Source organism: Natator depressus, chromosome 1, assembly GCF_965152275.1.
Source record: "Natator depressus isolate rNatDep1 chromosome 1, rNatDep2.hap1, whole genome shotgun sequence".
Classification (NCBI taxonomy): domain Eukaryota; kingdom Metazoa; phylum Chordata; order Testudines; family Cheloniidae; genus Natator; species Natator depressus.
Window position 1 is genome coordinate 241,527,310 of NC_134234.1, and position 19,460 is coordinate 241,546,769.

General features: G+C 43.1%; 1 protein-coding gene and 1 long non-coding RNA gene across 5 annotated transcripts in view; one reads left to right on the forward strand and one right to left on the reverse strand.

The window, feature by feature from the left end:
• Positions 1-8,018: 8,018 nt before the first annotated feature.
• AMN1 (antagonist of mitotic exit network 1 homolog) overlaps positions 8,019-19,460 on the reverse strand; it is a 55,562-nt gene continuing 44,120 nt past the window's right edge. For 3 of the 4 annotated variants that reach the window (XM_074939444.1, XM_074939420.1, XM_074939437.1), the window contains 4 exons: positions 18,204-18,260; positions 13,797-13,869; positions 11,091-11,202; positions 8,019-8,458 (listed from right to left, as the gene is read on the reverse strand). In XM_074939444.1, coding sequence (XP_074795545.1) covers positions 8,410-8,458; positions 11,091-11,202; positions 13,797-13,869; positions 18,204-18,260 — 291 coding nt within the window. In that variant the 3' untranslated portion in view covers positions 8,019-8,409. The remainder of the gene's footprint in view (positions 8,459-11,090; positions 11,203-13,796; positions 13,870-18,203; positions 18,261-19,460) is intronic. The other variant, XM_074939428.1, reaches the window with a different exon arrangement.
• Positions 8,640-12,820, forward strand: LOC141977781 (uncharacterized). The gene is made up of 3 exons (XR_012636284.1): positions 8,640-9,075; positions 10,974-11,143; positions 12,192-12,820. It is a non-coding gene; the product is annotated as an uncharacterized LOC141977781 (long non-coding RNA).

A 19,460-nucleotide genomic window follows, 5' to 3' on the forward strand; every position in this document is an offset into this window, starting at 1 on the left:
TTTCGCAAAAAGAAAAGGAGTACTTGTGGCACCTTAGAGACTAACCAATTTATTTGAGCATAAGCTTTCATGAGCTACAGCTCATGAAAGCTTATGCTCAAATAAATTGGTTAGTCTCTAAGGTGCCACAAGTACTCCTTTTCTTATTCCTCACATGGTCTTTCTTGCTCCTCCCCACTCATCCTTCTCAGCATTTGCATTTCTTCTTTGTTGCCCAACACTTGTTGCCAGGACAAGCCACCATTTTATAAGCTGTGACTTTTAATCTTGCTGGGTCTTGGCATGACACTTCTTTCCTAGGAACTTTTTTCCTAGCCTGCCTTTCTAGATTGGGCCTTTGAAGTCTGCAGCTGCTTGATTTTGCCAAATTTAAAGTGATAATTCTGCACCTGGTAAGAACTTCTGTGTTCCCTCTCTTATGAGTGAAGAGCTGGCAGATTCTTATGTCAGAAGAATCACTTTGTCAGCATACAAGTGCTGCCTTGCATAGATCCTGCAGAGGCAGGAACTTCTGGCCAGAGATGAAGGGGCTGGTTCTAGGACCATGTCTGGCCCCTGTTGCCTGATTTTTAGAGATTAGTATATTGTTATAGGCTCTCCAATTGATCTGACCAGAAGATAGGAAGGTTCTTGTTCTAGAATCAGGCTACACTGCGTTCTATATCTTGTAAGGACCCTTTGCGGGCCTTAAACCTTGGGGTGCATGGCAAGAACACTCACACTGAGGACAAAACAGCCTTAAAGACTTTTATTAAAATAAGTGAAAAGGTTATCAAAGTTCCAAGCCGCAGAACCAAAAGGGAATAGTACATTTCTGGGAGTACCTTGCAGAGGTTCCTAGATTAGCATACTCACACCCTTCTTTGGGGACCTGGTGGTAAGAGACGATGGACCAGCCTCATCCCTGGCATGCCAACTGAGTCTGATGGTCCAGGTTCCTGAATGCTCGAGATTGATGGTGAATAATAGAGCGGAAGGGTCAAATGAGCTCAAAACCTGTTACATCTTGCCTGAACTGATTTCTGTTTGTTACTTCTGTGTTTCTGCAGTGTACTCTGTGGTCACTGTTAAGCCTCGACTTTCTTAGGTAAACACATCTAGTTCCCCAAAATCTAAAAGGGTGACTGTTAGGCCAGTTATATATGCCAAAGGTCACAAGCCTACGTAACCATGCTTATGTTAACTTCCTTAAGATAATCATGCAGGATACAGGCCTGCAAGTTCCTTGCGTTACAGACAAACAGAATAATTCAATACAAAAATACAAGCCAAATAAAATAAAATAATCAAGCTAGTAAATGAAGGCAAAATATAATAAAGCAAGCCAGCAAATTAACCCTATAAAGCAAGTCAGCGGCTTAAACCTATAGGCTACACCCCTTCCTGACAGCTCTAGGGGCTTGTCTACTCTTCCGCTTAAGTAGATGTAACTTAAGTTGCTCAGGGGTGTAAAAAGCTAGTGCCTCTGAGTGACACCCATTACACCAACGTAAAGTGGTATCCACACTGTGCCATAGCCGTGAAAGACACCTTCCCGCCGACATAGCTTCTGCCTCTCCTTGAGGTGGAGTAATTATGCCCACAGGAACGCGTTCTCCCATCAGCATAGCATGTCTTCACCAGATGCACTACAGTGGCACAGCTGCGCTGGTATAGCACACTAGTGTAGACTAGCCCCTAAGCGTCTCCAAGGACGGGACCCGATCAGTGAGTAAGAGTCAGTGGACATACTCGCTCGAAGGGGAATCTGATATTTTCAAAGAAAGCCTAGCACTATTGAGCAACCGTACGAAAATAAAACTATTGTGCAAAGACAGTGGAGGAACAATGATCAGAGCAGGAAATGGACCTTCTGTTTCAAGCTCCCACACAGTGATTACTGCAAGTTTAAAAAAAGCGGTGAAAATATTTCTCATTTTGATAACCATGCTGTCTGCGGTGGGAGCATCTGCCAACTTGACACACTGTTCTGGGAGGTGTGCTGCCTGCCAGGAGCCTGTGTCTGAGATATTATGGAAAGGTTGCTGTGGCTCACCCATTGCTGCCCGCTGCTGCTCATCCACCTGGGTACTAATAATATTGCCAGGTCTGTCCCTGAGCAGATCAGCAGTGACTACAGGCCTTTGGGAGCTAGACAGAAGGGATCAAGGGTGTAGGTTGTATTCTTGTCCGTCCTCCCAGATGAGGGTAAGGGCCCAGGCAAGGGCGCACACATCCTGAAGATGAATGCATGGCTGTGTAGATAGTGTCAAAAGGAGGGCTATGGCTTCCTCAACCATGCAATGCTGTTCTGGGAAGAAACAGGGGCCACCTGACCAAGAAAGGGAAGAGCATCTTTGTGCACTGACTCACCAACCTAGTGAGAGCTTTAAACTAGGTTCAAAGCCCACAAGTAAATATAAAAAAGTGATGTTAATGGAGGTTAGATGTTGGTGGGACATGAAAAATTACAATAGGGCCATAGGAGCAACAAGAAGGAAATCAGTGGGGGAAGCTGCTCAACATCTCAGATGTCCATACACCAATGCAAGGAGTATGGAGAATAAATGGGAAGAACTGGAAGTATTAGCGTATATAAGCTAAATTATGACTTAATTGGCATCACAGAGACTCAGTGGGATAAATCTCATGACTGGAATATTGGTATAGCGGGGTAGAGCTTGTTCAATAAGAACAGGCGGAGTAAAAAAGGGAGCAGGTGTAGCATTATACATCAAGAACGTATACACTTGTTCTGAGGTCCAGAAGAAGGTGAGGGGCAGACCCGTTGAGAGTTTCTGGTTAAAAATAAAAGAGGTAAAAATAGAGGTTAAAAAATAGATGTCATGGTAGGGTTGTCAATAGACTACCAAGTGAGGAAGAGGAGGTGGATGAGGCAGATCTAGAACAAACAAGAGAAATATCCAAAACTCAAGACCTGGTGGTAATGGGCGATTTTAACTTCTGGGGTTATAGAGGATCACAAATTGAATGAGAGTCAACAATCTGATGCAGCTGCCAAAAAGGCTGGTATAATTCTGGGGTGTATCAACAGGAGTGTTATATGTAAGACGCGGTAGGTAATTGGCCTGCTCTACTCAGCACTGGTGAGATCTCAGCTGGAGCAATTCTGTCCAATTCTGGGCGCCGCACGTCACGAAAGATCTGGACAAATTGGAGAGAGTCCAGAGCAGAGTAACAAAAATGATAGAAGGTTTATGACAAATGGATGAAAAAACTGGCCACGCTTAGTCTTGAGAAAAGAAGACTGAGGGGGGCGACCTGATAGCATTCTCCAAATATGTTAAGAGCTGCTATAAAGAGGACAATAATCAATTGTTCTCTACGTCCACTGAAGGCAAGACAAGATATAATGGGCTTAATCTGCAGCCAGGCAGATTTAGGTTAGATGTTAGGAAAAACTTTCTAACTATAAGGGTAGTTAAGCTCTGGAACGTGCTTCCAAGAGGAGTTGTGGAATTCCCATCACTGGAGGTTTTTACAAACAGGTTGGACTGTATGGGGAGATGTCAGCAAACCAGTAAAGTGCCCGAAACCACTGTGGCTTATTGCTAAAAGCAGCCAAGTCAGCAGGCTGCAAATTGGCCATTCAGCAGTCTCAGCCCGACCAAGCCAGGATGGGAGGGAGTTTTGGGTGCCACAGAAAGGGCAGCTTGACCCTGCGTCCTTCCTGATAAGAATTGTGTTGAAGTTGCTGATACATGCATTTTAGAAAAGCAGGATGTGCCCCATGTCTATTAGGGCTTCAAGGCTGCAAACTCTGGAAAAACCCACACCTGGTTAATCAATAATCAGAAGGAAACCTCTTGCTGACCACTGAAACTGCTTACTTAAGTTTCCTTTAAGGGACATGTCGTTCTATTACTAATGAAATAAGGTGAAAAGTTTGAGGTAGTTGGACTCCTTTGGACTCTCCCTCTGGATACATCTTGCGGTCCCCACCAGCAGACGGAAGATTTGGCCAACAGAAGCCTGCCGCTGTGTCACTCGAGAGCCACCCTCAAGGGTTGGGGGTGTTTTACTAACCTGTTGCGGACGTGTGTAAGTGCTTGAGACTAAGTAAAGTTTGGCTTTAAGTGAAAGCACTCTTTTGTTGTCCTGTTTGTGCCAGCCATCTATCGGTCGGACGACCACGTCTCCCTTGATTTATTTCCTGACACCACCTCACACAGAGTAAAAGTTACCAAGAGCTTTGGGTTGAAAGAACCCTGGGTAACAGGACAAACCCCTGTCAGGGATGGTGTTTATTTGGTCCTGCTACAGCACAAGGGGCTGGACTTGATGAACTCTGAAGGTCCCTCCCTTGCAGCCCTACATTTCTATGATTCTGAACTGCTTTCAACTGCTTGGAAGTATACAAAAATGTCAATACACTTAAGCAAACTTTGAAAAAATACCTATCCAGCCCATCTAATTTAAAGGATTTAGTTTTCAATACAACACAATTTTTTTTGCAGTGCTCCTCTCCAAAGTGCATAACCCAACACAACTTATCATAAGTAACAACAACTAGAGACAAAATAGAATATGAAGAATTAAACTAAATCTTCATATAAGTGCAGACAGTAGGCTAAGTTTCCATCCCCCCCCCCGCCCCAAAACACCAACATCTGTATACACAAGTATTTTATAGTGTAATCACTGATCTCTTTTCCTGTGCAATGTGTTAGTTACACAGGTTATGGAAGACCATGTTCAGTTCAATAACTCGCTTATATGTAACTGAGGGAACAATTTTCAAACTTTGTCGCCTAAATCCCTATTTATTCACCAAAATCAGCACTAAGGCCTTGTGTACAGTGGGGAGTTGCTCCGATTACAGCCATTGGCATAGCTGCACAGGTGCAAACCCCCCTACTAGTGTAAGCAGGTAAAGCCACTATTTGCACTCGGGCAGCTATACCCTTGGCTGGACCAGGATGGCTATAATTGGGGCAAATCTCCACTCTAGCTAAGTGCTTCGACATCTGAATCTACATTTAGGGCCCTATAGACACATGAATTTAAGTATCCAACCTTGAAAATGAGTTTCTTCCTATTTTGGGGCCTACTGATAGTTTATTGCCCTGCCACATGGGATTTCCTGGCACTGGTCTGGGCACCATACTCCCTGATGGGGAGGGATGTGCACTAGAGTTGCCTTGCAATACATCCTGTGTGACTGCTGCAACTGATTAGGTTGCAGCATTTTAGAGCACTGGGAGCTGCGGGTGGCCGTGCCTGCGGATGGTCAATGTAAACAAACTGTCTTGTGGCCCACCAGCGGATTAACCTGACGGGCTGCGTGCGGCCCATGGGCCGCAGGTTGCCCACCACTGATTTAGAGGCTCAGCAGGCATGAGAACCAGTAAGGCACAAGGACTGGTCCATCTCTGCTTTCATAAAGCAGTGCTCCCTAGAAGAATGAGCAGCTGCAGTAAGGAGCACTAACCGCTGTGAGGCTGCTATTCTTCCAGCTACTGAGCCAGGGAAGAAAGCTGTTATACAGAACCCCAGGATGGCAGTGAAAAGCCACCAAAGATGGGAGCTCCTCAAAGCTTCAAACAGAGGAGGAGCAATCTGCAAAGGGGGGAAAACATTCCTTTCCAGTGGGACAGAAATGCTGCGAATCTCACCAATAGGTTTGTTTGAAATTACTCACCATTCTTTGTTCTCATAGTGGGCCATGGTGTCATGTTAAAGGAAGATGCAGCTTATATTCGCTTTTAAATTTTGCAGGCAGATCTGTTATGGTCTTCTATCTACCTCTAGTGTTTGACTTGGCGATATCTTGTCAACTTGTACTGTGTACAAATGCCTGCACGCCGAGATGAGCAAAGTCTCTTTCGAGGACACCCAGCCCCGTCCCGAGGATACTACTTTGACAGGGCAACACATTTTATTCAAACACACATACGACCGGAGCCCGATCCTGACCTCTCACCAGGTTTTTAACCGAGTAACTCCATTGAGCCTCAGTGGAGTTATTCTTGATTCAAGCCAACATCGCATTTAACAGCATACGTGCTGTGCTTTGGGGCATATAAAAACCAAATAAGCTCAAATCAATGCCAAAAAAGAGCAGCATTAGACGTATCTTAAGGAATAACACCTCAAGGTGAACGTAGCTGGGCCTGTGGAAAACGGCAGCTACGCAGGCGGCAAACTGTGACTACTGTTTGTTAGGCAGAACATGCTTGTTGTGCTGTTCCTGTCCCCTACTGTTGGGGTGACCAGACAGCAAGTGTGGAAAATCGGGACGGGGGTGGGGGATAATAGGAGCCTATATAAGAAAAAGCCCCAAAAATCGGGACTGTCCCTATAAAATCTGGACATCTGGTCACCCTACCTACCGTCACCTGTTCTATCCACCTGCTGTATCTAGTAACAGATTTAGGTCCCAATCCTGCAACCACTTATGCACGTGCTTAACTTTATGCTTGGGATTTCAAATGAAAGTTAAGTGTTTGCCGGCAAGCTCTCCAGGTAGGAACTGCCTTTTTACCATGTCTGTACAATATCTAGTGTAATGGGATGCTAGGCATTACTGATTATTGCCTGGGGCCCCAAGGCATTACTGTAATACAAATAATCATAATTTTAAACTATTTTCTTAATGAAATACTGTTGGAGAATCAAAACATTGTAAGGTCATATTAACTACATATATTAAGTAAGAGTTAAGGCCAAGCCCAAACCTGCTGACCACTAGGACAAAGGGCCTATTGCTAAGATAAGATCTTTTGTTAAGTGGACCAACCTCTTGGCAAGGTTTAAGAATAATATGTAATAATAATGTTAAGTTGTGTGGCCTTTATTAAGAGTGGATAATTTAGTTGTTTAATGTTAGCGTACTATCTGGTTTAAAATTGTCAATGTCTCTTTTAACTAAAAGTAAAGAAAAATGGATGCTTGCAAAATATCAAATAATAGGATGCTTCAGAAAAACTATTGTGCACCCAAATCATCCAGGGCGCAAGAGCAGATACATTGAGATTCACAGGAAACGTCTGGATAACGTGAATGGGCAAGATAAGGTGTTTATTAAGCATGAACTGCATGTGATTGATTTGAAGGAACCAATTAGAACGGTGTTTTGTATAAAATGAAGCATGTACATAGCATGAAATATATTAAATATGGACAAAGGAAAAGAGTGATTAGATATGGGCATGCGTGATGTAGGGGTTATGTAAGCGTATAAAAGGATGTGAAGTGTTAAGAATGATTGGAGCAACACAGAACCCTTCCCAAAAGGCCAAACTTGTCTAGCCCTGGTGATGAAAGAAACAGCTGACTATGCACGAGGACAGGGGTCTCCAAACTTTATGAGATGAGGGCCATATTAGATTTTTGAAGGGGCTTTGCGGGCTGAAGCGACTGTGAAAGAAATTAAATATATGCAAATTATATGCAAAATCGTTAAAAACACAACACTACTCTACTCAGCTGGTTGGGACTGTTTGGTTCTATTAGTGCTGTAGTTAAAATTTAACCATTATGAAATTGTTAATTTCCATCTTCTTTCCTCCATTTATGGGAGATGTAATTAAGCATCTGGCTTGTATTTTTACTCTAAGGCAGGGGTCCGTGCCTGCTCGGCTGCAGCAGCAACTCTCCCCTAAGTTGGCTCCCCTTCTGGGGGGACACTGGCTCCCAGGGACACTCACCCCTCCGCACAGCTCAGCTGAGCTACCCGCCCCCCACACCCCCGCAAGCTGCTGCCGGCAGCCCCTCCCCCTGCCTGCTTAGCTGCAGCAACAACTCTCCCCTAAGTTGGCTCCCCTTCTGGGGGGACACTGGCTCCCGGGGGCACTCACCCCTCTGCACAGCTCAGCTGTGCTGCCACCCAGCCTGAGCTGCTGGCGGCGGCCCCTCCCCCTGCCTGCTCCGCGTGCCTACTCAGCTGTTCGCTTCACCCCTGTTGGTTGGAGGGCCGGACAAATGGAAGCCCCGGGCCGGATCCAGCCCATGGGCTGTAATTTGGAGACCTCTGCACTAGGACTAGGGAACTGGGCAATCTCTGATCCTCTCCTGCTTTATCTGTTTTACATATGCTTTGTGCTATAATTAAGGTGCTAATGTGCTGCCCTAAATTTTTTCATAAAGCTTTAAAATTAATTATTCTCGTTAAATTGGTGTGAACTGTGTTTTTCACCCAAAAAGATGATCAGACTTGTGATGCAAAGAGAGCCATTACTTTAATTACAGGAAATATCATTTCACAGGGTATTGACAGGCACACCTAAGACATGAAAGGACTTGGATGCTGACAGAGAGCTCTAGTAGAAACAAAGAATGAAGGAATCTGGTATTACAAGACAGTGGATACCAGAGAGAAAGCTGTTCCCCAGAGATGGTTGTTTCCTGAAAAAGCTGTACCATCTGGGAACTTTATATACAAATCAATAAACAGTCCATGTCACTTGCTTAATTTTGTTTGGTCCAACTAATTGCTCCAAGGCTTCTCGGGAACGATCTGTAAAAAAAGCACAAGAAAAACAAACGTTATTAATTGTTTATAATGTTTACAGATACTGTGCAAACAAAAGAATTTTGTAATACAACAAGATACAGGAATAATTTATTTCTTCATATTTGTTTAATTTGCCATTAGCACAAAATATGGATTTTTTTTTGTTTGCTCCATATTCTGGGAATGGACATTTGAAAAAAAAAATCACATTTCAGATACTTTTATATCTGTAATAGTTCAAAATTGTACTGTTTCTTCTTTATACCTAATAATAATAAAGCACCATCAAGAACCAGACACTAGATTACAAGGATAGATGTTGGCAAGGTAGGTTTTTTTTCTTTTATTATTTAATAAATACACTCAACTACCCCTCAACCTATTCAGTACTAGTTGGCCTTTTTTTTTTTTGGTAGGCATCTGAATAGCTGTGGATCTTGAGGTGGTTTGAAAGAGAAGAGGGTAGTGGCCTACAGATCAATTCAAGAATAGCATCCCACATACAAAGGGCAGCACGGCAGAAGGTGTGAAGTTGGTTATGGGAGGAATGAACCAATGGGCAGAGCAGGCTATCATCTTTGGTGGAGAGGAGAGGGCAGAGCGATAAAAGAAAATTCTGGGTAAGTGGTGAGGAGCAGAGTTGAGAAGAGCTTTGAAGGTGAAGACAAGAAGCTTGAGCTTGATGCAGAGGAAAAAGGAAAACCAGTGGAAGATTGAAGAGGGTAGGGGTGGGAATGACACGATCAGAATGATGGGCAAAGATGATAACCTTAGCACCTTAAGAGGCTTTTCTGGTGCACTAATAAAAAAAAGATCTGCTTTTTTCTATGTTTAAAGTTTAAGTAATTCCTGGGCTAAGGCCAACATTGTATCACTATTTAACATTCATATTGTGCTAGCAGGTTAGAGCTTCATTGTTCCAGGCACCATACAATGGAGAAAGTGACAATCCCATGATAACCAGAAGACCACATAGCACTAAGAAAAGAGCACCACCTTCTAATTTTTAAGGTAGAAACTCAAGAAGAAAATGAAAGGACCAACAAAACAATTACAAATTGAATCCAGCTGAACCACCTCCAGGGTAAATCCTAAATAAGGCCTCGATAAAAGAGAACACTTAAGCCGGTGTTTAATTTTAAAGCATCTGTTTAAGCGCTTTCCTGAATGGGGGCTAAGATACTTTGCGTCTGATCCCCAAAGAAAACTGCTTTTTCCATCTTTTCATCGACTCAATTCAGTTCACATTGCTGGAATGACCGATTACTCTTGCACCCAGGAGTGCAACCATACTTTTCCTAAGGAAGATGCCCAAAGCTCTCCCTCCCCAGCCCTGCATCCAGCTCCACACACTGCCCCCCTGCTGCTCCCACACCAGGCTGAGCTCTCCCTGCCCCACACCCAGCACTGAGCTCTTACTCAGAGAGGTGATCAGGCTGAGGAGCACCATCTCCAGCAGGGGCCAGAGGTCTGAGAGCCCCGGATCCCTTCCTCCTTCTGCATCTCCACTTCCCCAAAAGCCCAGATCCAATCTGCCTACCCTTCACGGGACTGGGGGTTCCCAGTGCGCATGGGTGCTGGAAGGACGGCAAAGGTGGTGGTGTGTGGGATGTGGGGGATGAAAAGCAGACACATGAGGCCACAGTGATACTCAGATTTGGTCTAGCCACCCCTCCTTGGTCATGATAGATGTGTGGCTGGGCCAAATTTCCAGCTCCGGTCAGGGGACAAGAAGAGGGGCTGCCCACCCCCCAATGCACTCCTGCCTGCATCATCAATTCCAACTGAGTTTATTCATAGCTTGCTAAGTGTTTATTCTTGATATTAGTTTTACCAAATGCAAAGCCACTATATTAATGCACAGTTAAAAACTGGCCTTTTCATAATCACAAAAGACTCAGGAAAGACAAAGTTATAGGTTCCCGAAGCAGCTGTAACACTCCTCTTGAGCAGCCTAAATCTCCTCTCAAACTAGCACAACTTCAGTGGAGTTCCTCCTGATCTGCATCTGTGTGAAATTAGAATCTGGTTCTGCGCAATGTATTTACTTACCAGTTTCTACAGAGCCAACCACTGTGTGAGTGGGTGGTACACCGACACACCGGATAGGTCACATATGAAAACTAAGAACAAATGGGAAGTGGCATAGTCAGGTAGATAGTGGACTTGATTGGGAATCAGAAAACCTGATGTCCTATTCCCTGGCCTGCTTGGGGATCAAAAAAAGTCACTAGGGGGATATGAACCACTATTGACACCAATACAGTTTCAGCTACATATAAGGATTGGAAACAAGCTAAGACAAATCAAAGAGAAACTCATTAAACATGAAAGCCTTTTAAATAAGGTATCGATTTTGCACAGTAAATTTTCAGAGCAGAACGGCTCTTTAAAACCTATTACTTTTGCAATCTCTCCACCAATGCTGTGTCTACTGTGTCTCCTGCCTTGCTGTTTTGGAAAAACCCTTGTATATTTACATCACTATCATTAATAATCATTTGTTATTTGTTTTCAGGAGCATCCACAACTTGGTAAGTGCTTTCAAGACAGAAAAAAGGCACGCTCCTTGTGCCATATGTTGGGCTGACTTTGGAGTGAATACTTTGCTGGCTACCTGCTTGATTTGACTAACCTGTTATCAGTGGGCATCCATGAAACAGCAGAATATATATCGCCGGACAGCAGGTAAGGACAGCTTCCACAGCTACATCTGTCAGAGTCACACAGCGTTCCATGTGGATCTCCTATTATGAGAACAAAAACCTGGTAACCACATCCGTAACTTCTAAAGCACAACTTTTATGCTGTCCATTCTAATTTTATAGATCCGCACAGATGGTGATTATTAGGTTAAATATCCAGCTCTGTAAACTAACTATGAAAATGAAGTCCTTTTTTATGCACAAAGATTTCTGAGCAAACATATATGCACAAAGATTTATAAGAAATTCTTGGTACTTAGGTTGAACCTTAGTGGGTAACTATGACAGTCAGGATCCAGACACCCCAAGAGGAGAACAGAAGGTTTAAACTCCAAAAAAGAGCACTTGAACCAACTGATCGCATACTGTATTATTGTGCTATAGACATGTATTGAGCAAGGTCTTTTATGAAAGCTTGTAATGTTTTGAACTTGATGATCCTTATGAGGTATGTATACAGACTGTGGCTATGTAGTTGTGTACATATAAAAACTGAGTTCATAATTTGTGCTGCAACGTTCAGTGCCACCTCATCGTGAGGCAAGTCAGACAGGGAGGGGCTTCCTTCCCTGCCAGATGAGACTAGCTCCAAGCACCAAATATTGTACAACCCAGCAAAAGACAAATGATGGGCTATTCAAGTTAATGGGAAAACACTGAAACAACCTGAAACTGAAAAGAAACCCCAGTCTTGGAAAACTAAGGGTATGTTTGTTGTACCATGGGCACCGTGCTATAAAATTGGTTATGTTTTGGCTATATGCATACATACATATATATGTATGTTTTATAGTAAGAATTAAGATATTAGAATAAATGAATAGGATAGTGGATACTAGTATTAGCCATTTTATTTTTATGCCTTGTAAGTAACAGACAGGATTTTGTCTGTGTCTATGTTAATTAAATTAGAGGAATTTTGGAGGCCCAGGCCCCAATGTGGGAAGGGACAGTTACAAAATTTAGTAAGGTCTAATTTATAATGCCTTTCTTGTTCAACATAAAACACTGCTATTTGTTACCGTTTGAAGGTCTCTGCAAAGAACTGTTTGTGTGAATAAGGAATGTATGCATCAGGGAAAAATAAGATGTAAAGGCCATTTTTGAAGCCAGATGGCCCAGGACGAAAAAGTGAAGAAACTAAAGAGACTGAAGAAACTCAAAGACGCCAGAGAACCATCAACGCGCATCCATGGTTGAGGAGGGGCAGACTGATGACTCTGGGGTAAAGGCTGGCACCCTTAAAACACAAAATAATTAATTAAATCAAACCAGACAGAATGACCCTCTCTGAGGTGTTTTGGACCATCAACAAATAACACCAATTAAGAAGTAACTGGTCACAAACTGACACAGCAAAATCCATAAATTTCAACAACAAAAAGACTATAAAAACAGAGTGCTTTCCCATGGGACTTTGTGTTCATCTTGCCACTACTCCAAAAGCATCAGATCGTGACCAACAGAGCCCGGCTCCCCTCTGCGACCAATCTGGCTGGCCACTAGATTGATCCAGACTCTGAACTGGTAACTATAAACATCAACTGGCAGGACTCTGACTAAAAAGCATATGCTAATTGCTGTATTCTCAATAAATGCGGCGTGTTGCCATTTCCCCTATAAAAAAGATCTTGTGTGCTCTGTTTAAGCATAACATGTTTACACTTAAAATGCTACAGCACTGCGGTAGCACTTCAATGTAGACACTACCTACGCCGACGGGAGGGCTTCTCCCATTGGAATAGTTAATCCACCTCCCGTGGGCATAGGTAACCCACCTTCTGTTGACCTACCGTCGGATTTTTCACTATATCAGATGTAACTTCTGAGTGTAGACTAGGCCTAAGAAAGGAGGGAGTTTTCCCCACTTTGAGTATCTATAGTGGTTGAAGGAAAAAACCCTGCAAGCCATTAAAAGTGGAAGGGATTTGAACAGAAGAGTATCCAGAAATTGAGGGACAGCATGTAGGCTGGAAGCTGTCTGTGAAACGCTGGATCCTCCCTACAGTTAGGAGGTATACTGAAAAACTGTTCAAAGCCAAAAGGTAACTTGTATTAGAAAAAGAATTATTAATGTAATTTAAAAGTGTAAAGCTTAAAGTTGCATTTTATGTTTGTTTTCTGCTCTTTTATATTTGTTTTCCTTGCTGTTTCATGTTTTAATCTCTGATTTTTTCTATTAAATGAACTGTTTGTTTTTATCTCAAACAGGTCTCTGGTGTGCAAACTGTATGGAATGTATGTGCCAAAGCAAGCTGGTGTCTGCGGGGCTGGTTTCACACCTTTGGGGGTGACTAACCAGAGGGGAAAAGTCCGAGTGCCTGGTAGTTGAGAACTTGGGATGGATGGATTTGGGGAGGCTTGGGACTGGACAGGCTGTTTGGATCACCCTGCCTGGGGTAACTAGGCTGGTGGAAGGCAGCGTGAGACCTATATGCGTGTGGGCTGGATACTGGTGTCCGGGCTCTGTGACATTGCAGCACAGCATTAGGACACCCAAAGTTACAGGGCAGGCAGTGACATAACCTCTTACTGGTCTGGGCGATCCCCAAAACGTCACAGTAATTAAATGAGGAAATATACATAGTCAATAAAGGAATTCATATAATCTTATTCTCTATTCAGAATCTACTGACCTGTGAAGAATTGTGTCCACATGTCCAAAGAGGGAACACTGGTAATTGGCAAAAAATGATGATCACACGTGTTCTGTGATTAATGAAACACCGGTGATTAACAAAGGGTGCCTATTACTAAGGCTATGTTTTAGTCACGGGTATTTTTAGTAAAAGTCATGGACAGGTCACGGGCAATAAACAAAAATTCATAGCCTGTGACCTGTCCAGGACGTGTACTATAAACACCCCTGACTAAGTCTTAGGGGCGCTGGGGTGCTGCTGCGGCTTTTGGGATGGGGACTCCAGGGCACTGCTGCTGCTTGGGGGAGGGGAGGGGCATGCCATGGCTGTTCTGGGGATTGAGGGGGCAGCCTGGGGTGCCGCGGCTACTCTGGCATCTCCTGGGGCAAGCTGCCTGGGGCCACCCAAGCAGCAGCCAGTGCGGCTGACCCCAGGGCTGCCCCAGCTGCTAGGGCAGCCCTGGCGTCAGCCACACTGTGGCTGCAGAAGTCACAGAGGTCCCAGAAAGTCACAGAATCTGTGACTTCCTTGACCTCCAAGACAGACTCGCAGCCTTACCTATTACCAAAGATGTGCTGTGGTTGACAGATGCTGGTCTGATGATCAGCAAGGTCCCCCTATCAGCCACATTTTCTCTAATTGATGGGATAATGAACCACGGATTGATTTCTAAGTCAATAAGAGTCATTTGTTTTCATGGATAGTTTTGGTAATAATGTATTAGTTACAGATGTCTTTTACAATTAAGTAAATAGAGACACCTAATAGAGAACTCTCAGTTAAATCAATCATGAGAAAATAATTTCTTTGTTCAAACCCCTTCACAGGAAAAGAGTTTTGAGGCAGCTAAATTTGGAGTGAATTGTGCTGCACGCACTTCTCCAGCTGTCAGATCGGTTTGGTAAAGTACAATATGAGGCTGACGCCAGCTTTGGTCAGAACTGTTGGCTCAGCTGAAAACAGGAAGTTAGGCCAATCCACTTGTGTATTAGCAGATAATCAAAGGAGGCTGTTAAATGTCAGTGAATATGTTTGGTGTTTAAACTTCATAAAATTAATGAGATTCTGCATGTACTGTTTTCATGTACCCGTATCTTAACTTTTTGCATTGTATATGACCCCCAATATCTAAATAATCCTCCAAACATGGAAAAAGCCTTGTGTAATGCAAATAAAGTACTCTTTATCAGAAAGAAAAGGAGTACTTGTGGCACCTTAGAGACTAACCAATTTATTTGAGCATAAGCTTTCGTGAGCTACAGCTCACTTCATCGGATGCATACTGTGGAAAGTGTAGAAGATCTTTTTAGATACACACAAAGCATGAAAAAATACCCCACTCTCCTGCTGGTAATAGCTTATCTAAAGTGACCACTCTCCTTACAATGTGTATGATAATCAAGGTGGGCCATTTCCAGCACAAATCCAGGGTTTAACAAGAACGTCTGGGGGGGGGGGGGGGTTGGAAAAAACAAGGGGAAATAGGTTACCTTGCATAATGACTTAGCCACTCCCAGTCTCTATTCAAGCCTAAGTTAATTGTATCCAATTTGCAAATGAATTCCAATTCAACAGTTTCTCGCTGGAGTCTGGATTTGAAGTTTTTTTGTTGTAATATAGCAACTTTCATGTCTGTAATCGCGTGACAAGAGAGATTGAAGTGTTCTCCGACTGGTTTATGAATGTTAAAATTCTTGACATCTGATTTGTGTCCATTTATTCTTTTACGTAGAGACTGTCCAGTTTGACCAATGTACATGGCAGAGGGGCATTGCTGGCACATGATGGCATATATCACATTGGTGGATGTGCAGGTGAACGAGCCTCTGATAGTGAGGCTGATGTGATTAGGCCCTGTGATGGTGTCCCCTGAATAAATACGTGGGCACAGTTGGCAACGGGCTTTGTTGCAAGCAACCACATACCACACAACAGAACCACTAACCCAGGAACCTATCCTTGCAACAAAGCCCATTGCCAACTGTGCCCACGTATTTATTCAGGGGACACCATCACAGGGCCTAATCACATCAGCCACACTATCAGAGGCTCGTTCACCTGCACATCCACCAATGTGATATATGCCATCATGTGCCAGCAATGCCCCTCTGCCATGTACATTGGTCAAACTGGACAGTCTCTACGTAAAAGAATAAATGGACACAAATCAGATGTCAAGAATTTTAACATTCATAAACCAGTCGGAGAACACTTCAATCTCTCTGGTCACGCGATTACAGACATGAAAGTTGCTATATTACAACAAAAAAACTTCAAATCCAGACTCCAGCGAGAAACTGTTGAATTGGAATTCATTTGCAAATTGGATACAATTAACTTAGGCTTGAATAGAGACTGGGAGTGGCTAAGTCATTATGCAAGGTAACCTATTTCCCCTTGTTTTTTCCTACCCCCCCCCCCCCCCAGACGTTCTTGTTAAACCCTGGATTTGTGCTGGAAATGGCCCACCTTGATTATCATACACATTGTAAGGAGAGTGGTCACTTTAGATAAGCTATTACCAGCAGGAGAGTGGGGTGGGAGGAGGTATTTTTTCATGCTTTGTGTGTATCTAAAAAGATCTTCTACACTTTCCACAGTATGCATCCGATGAAGTGAGCTGTAGCTCACGAAAGCTTATGCTCAAATAAATTGGTTAGTCTCTAAGGTGCCACAAGTACTCCTTTTCTTTTTGCGAATACAGACTAATACGGCTGTTACTCTGAAACCTTTGTCAGAAAGGTAATGCATCTCCGCACTTCAAAGCAATTGGTTATTGTGAGGGCATTCAGAGTTCAAAGACTCTAAAAGCATTCCTCTCTCACTGCTATCTAAGAAGAAATCACGGCACAGGGTAGCTATCCTGTCAGATTGTTCTAGGAGAACGAATATAAATCTGGTTATAAAGGAAATTCCTTCATCTCTGGAATGTTTGGATTCAAACAGGCAGAATAACGGAACAAGAAGACAGAGATCCCCAGAATTATTCTGGGTAGCCCTAAAAGACTTGGGAAACTGGCAGATTATTACATCTCAGCTACCATTTGAAATGATAGACTGTGACTCACCTGTACGTATATTTTGCCTGCTTTAACCTTTCAATAGCTCTATTTTCTTTTTCTTCGCTAATAAACCTTTAGAATTGGCTACCAGTGTTGTCTTTGGTGTGAGATTTAGGATGCAACCCCGGACTCTTGGGACTGCGGGTAACCTGGAATATTTGTGATGTTAGGTGTAAGTAACCATTTATCACATAGTGCAGCTTGCCTGGGTGACAACGTAGTATATAAGACTATTGTAGTACTTTGGGATTTCACTTGGTTGGTGAAATTAATTATAAAACATACCACCAGACTGGGGTGTCTGCCCTGCTTTTGACAGTCTGCCCTGAGGTAGGCACTCACAGTTGCGAGCCACTCCAGACAACAGGACATATACATTCATCTGAGTTCTGCTGTATTACTCTCTATTCTATAATCTCTGATTAAATATATTCCAATTAAGCTAATTATTTGGCATCTCCTATTATCATTATTCAAATTCAAACATGCAACATCAGAAAGGACTAACACTACCTCCAAAGTCTGTTCGGGCCCTTCTTTCAGGGCACAGTTTTTTTCTTCAAACATAAAACTCACAAGGTAACACCCAAACAAAGCTATCCTCCTAACCAAAGCAGGCTGCAGCGGCCGAGGGGTCTTTTCCCTTGAACAGTCACAGACGAGGCTAGGCTCAACTCCCCTTAAGGGGCCAGCCACCCTGTGACATAGCCTCTTAGAGTTGTTAATTATAAAGAAGAAACTGATTTTTAAGTTTTGAAGGCATTCCTATGAATTCAACCAGGCCTCAACTTTTCCTGCTCTGCTGACCCTTGTGTTGCCGAAGATTGCACCTTACTGCAGCTACACTGATGTAAAAACGACCACTGTAGAAACGGCCTTAGTCTTTAAGAACAATTTTTGCTGTATGACTTGTTTTTTTTATTCCACTTTGGGCTGCTCTACACAGAAAGCAGCACCAGAGCAGTGACATCACTGCAGCAGCCAGTGCCAGAGTGGCTGCCAGCAGCTGCTGGGGCTCCCCTGTTAAGCCGTCCTGTCCCCCCCAGCACTGGCAACCCAGGTATCACTCCAGGCGGGGGGGGAGAGTCAGTGAACCACGCATGTGCGTTTGCCCCCACCCCCCCAAATATAGCACTCAGACTATGTCTCTGACAAAAGCTGGTGACCCGAAGGCTGCCTAATACTTGATTCATGCCCACAGTCGTGGTAATTGTACATGCAAATGTAAATGAGTAACCTGATAATATAAATAAGATTTTTCCTCTGGAATTTTAAAAATGTACAAATGTACCATATTTGCTTTTAACATTGCTTTGTACTTGGAATAGGTTAGATGAGTTACCTTTAAATTCTTTGAACACATCCCACTAACTAGTGCTATGACACCATTATCAGTCACCTAGGAAAAAAAAATCGGTTATTGGCATATTGGATTAAAGAATGGCACGTACGTATCTTTTTAAAAAGCAGTAATTTCGGAAGGACAACCAGAGAGGGTGCGATGACGCATCCAGTGCGGTAATGCAACTGATCCCAGAGAAGCAGGGAACGTATTTCCAGTCATTAAACTTACACACTTTTTACATGCCCTGTGCTTTAGACTACCCGGAAGCCACTAAAATCGTTTAGTTCTCCTCTGAACTGACACAGGAGAGTTATGCAAATATATATGTTTACTCTACTTAGTAGTTTAAAATGTAGACGATGAAGGCGTCCTGTTGTAGCATGTTCTTGCTGTATGATCCAGTTTTGGCTGCCACACTTGGGCTGTATCTACACTAGCTTTCTGTTGAGAAATCGTCAGCTATTGCGCTGCCACCAGTGCAGTTCTACCAGAGGGAGCAACAACAGGAGCACTAGTATAGCTAGAGCCCGGGCATTTTTAACACAAGGTGTTGAAAAATGTCATGCCTGTTTCTACCAATGGCTGAGTTGTGCCATAGGGAGATTTTCTGAAAAAGGGTAGTCCAGGCACCTTTTTGCAGTCTTCTCTCGGCTTAACATTTTATTTCTGCTAGTCTTGAACTAAACACAAAATTCAAATGACATACACACTTTTTAAAAATACAGAGCCAAATTCAAGGCTAGTTTAAGTAGGCACGACTTCACTGACATTTACACCAAAGGTGAATTTGGCCCACTGCGGTTTTGAAACTGGCTCTTTTAAAATGGGGGGACAAGGTGGGTGAGGTAATGTCTTTTATTGGACCAGCTTCTGTTGGTGAGAGAGACAAGTTTTCAAGCTACACAAAGCTCTTCTAGGTTTGAAAGTTTGTCTGTTTCACCAACAGAAGTTGGTCCAATAAAAGATCCACCTTGTCTCTCTAATATCATGGGTCCAACACAGCTACAACACTGCATACAACAATCTTTTAAAATGGGTCAGGCTGCCTTCAGCTGCCCAAACCAGGAGTACATTGTAATTTTAATCAGTTTTATAACTGGTTTGAAAATGTTTCCAATGCAGACATACATGCCCATGTAGTTCTTTACATCCAGATAAGCAGACATTTACAAGAAAGACTGTGTAATGTAAATCTTCAGAACTTTAATGAGAATTTGAAGTTTGCAAAATGTAATACATTCAATCAATGTAATT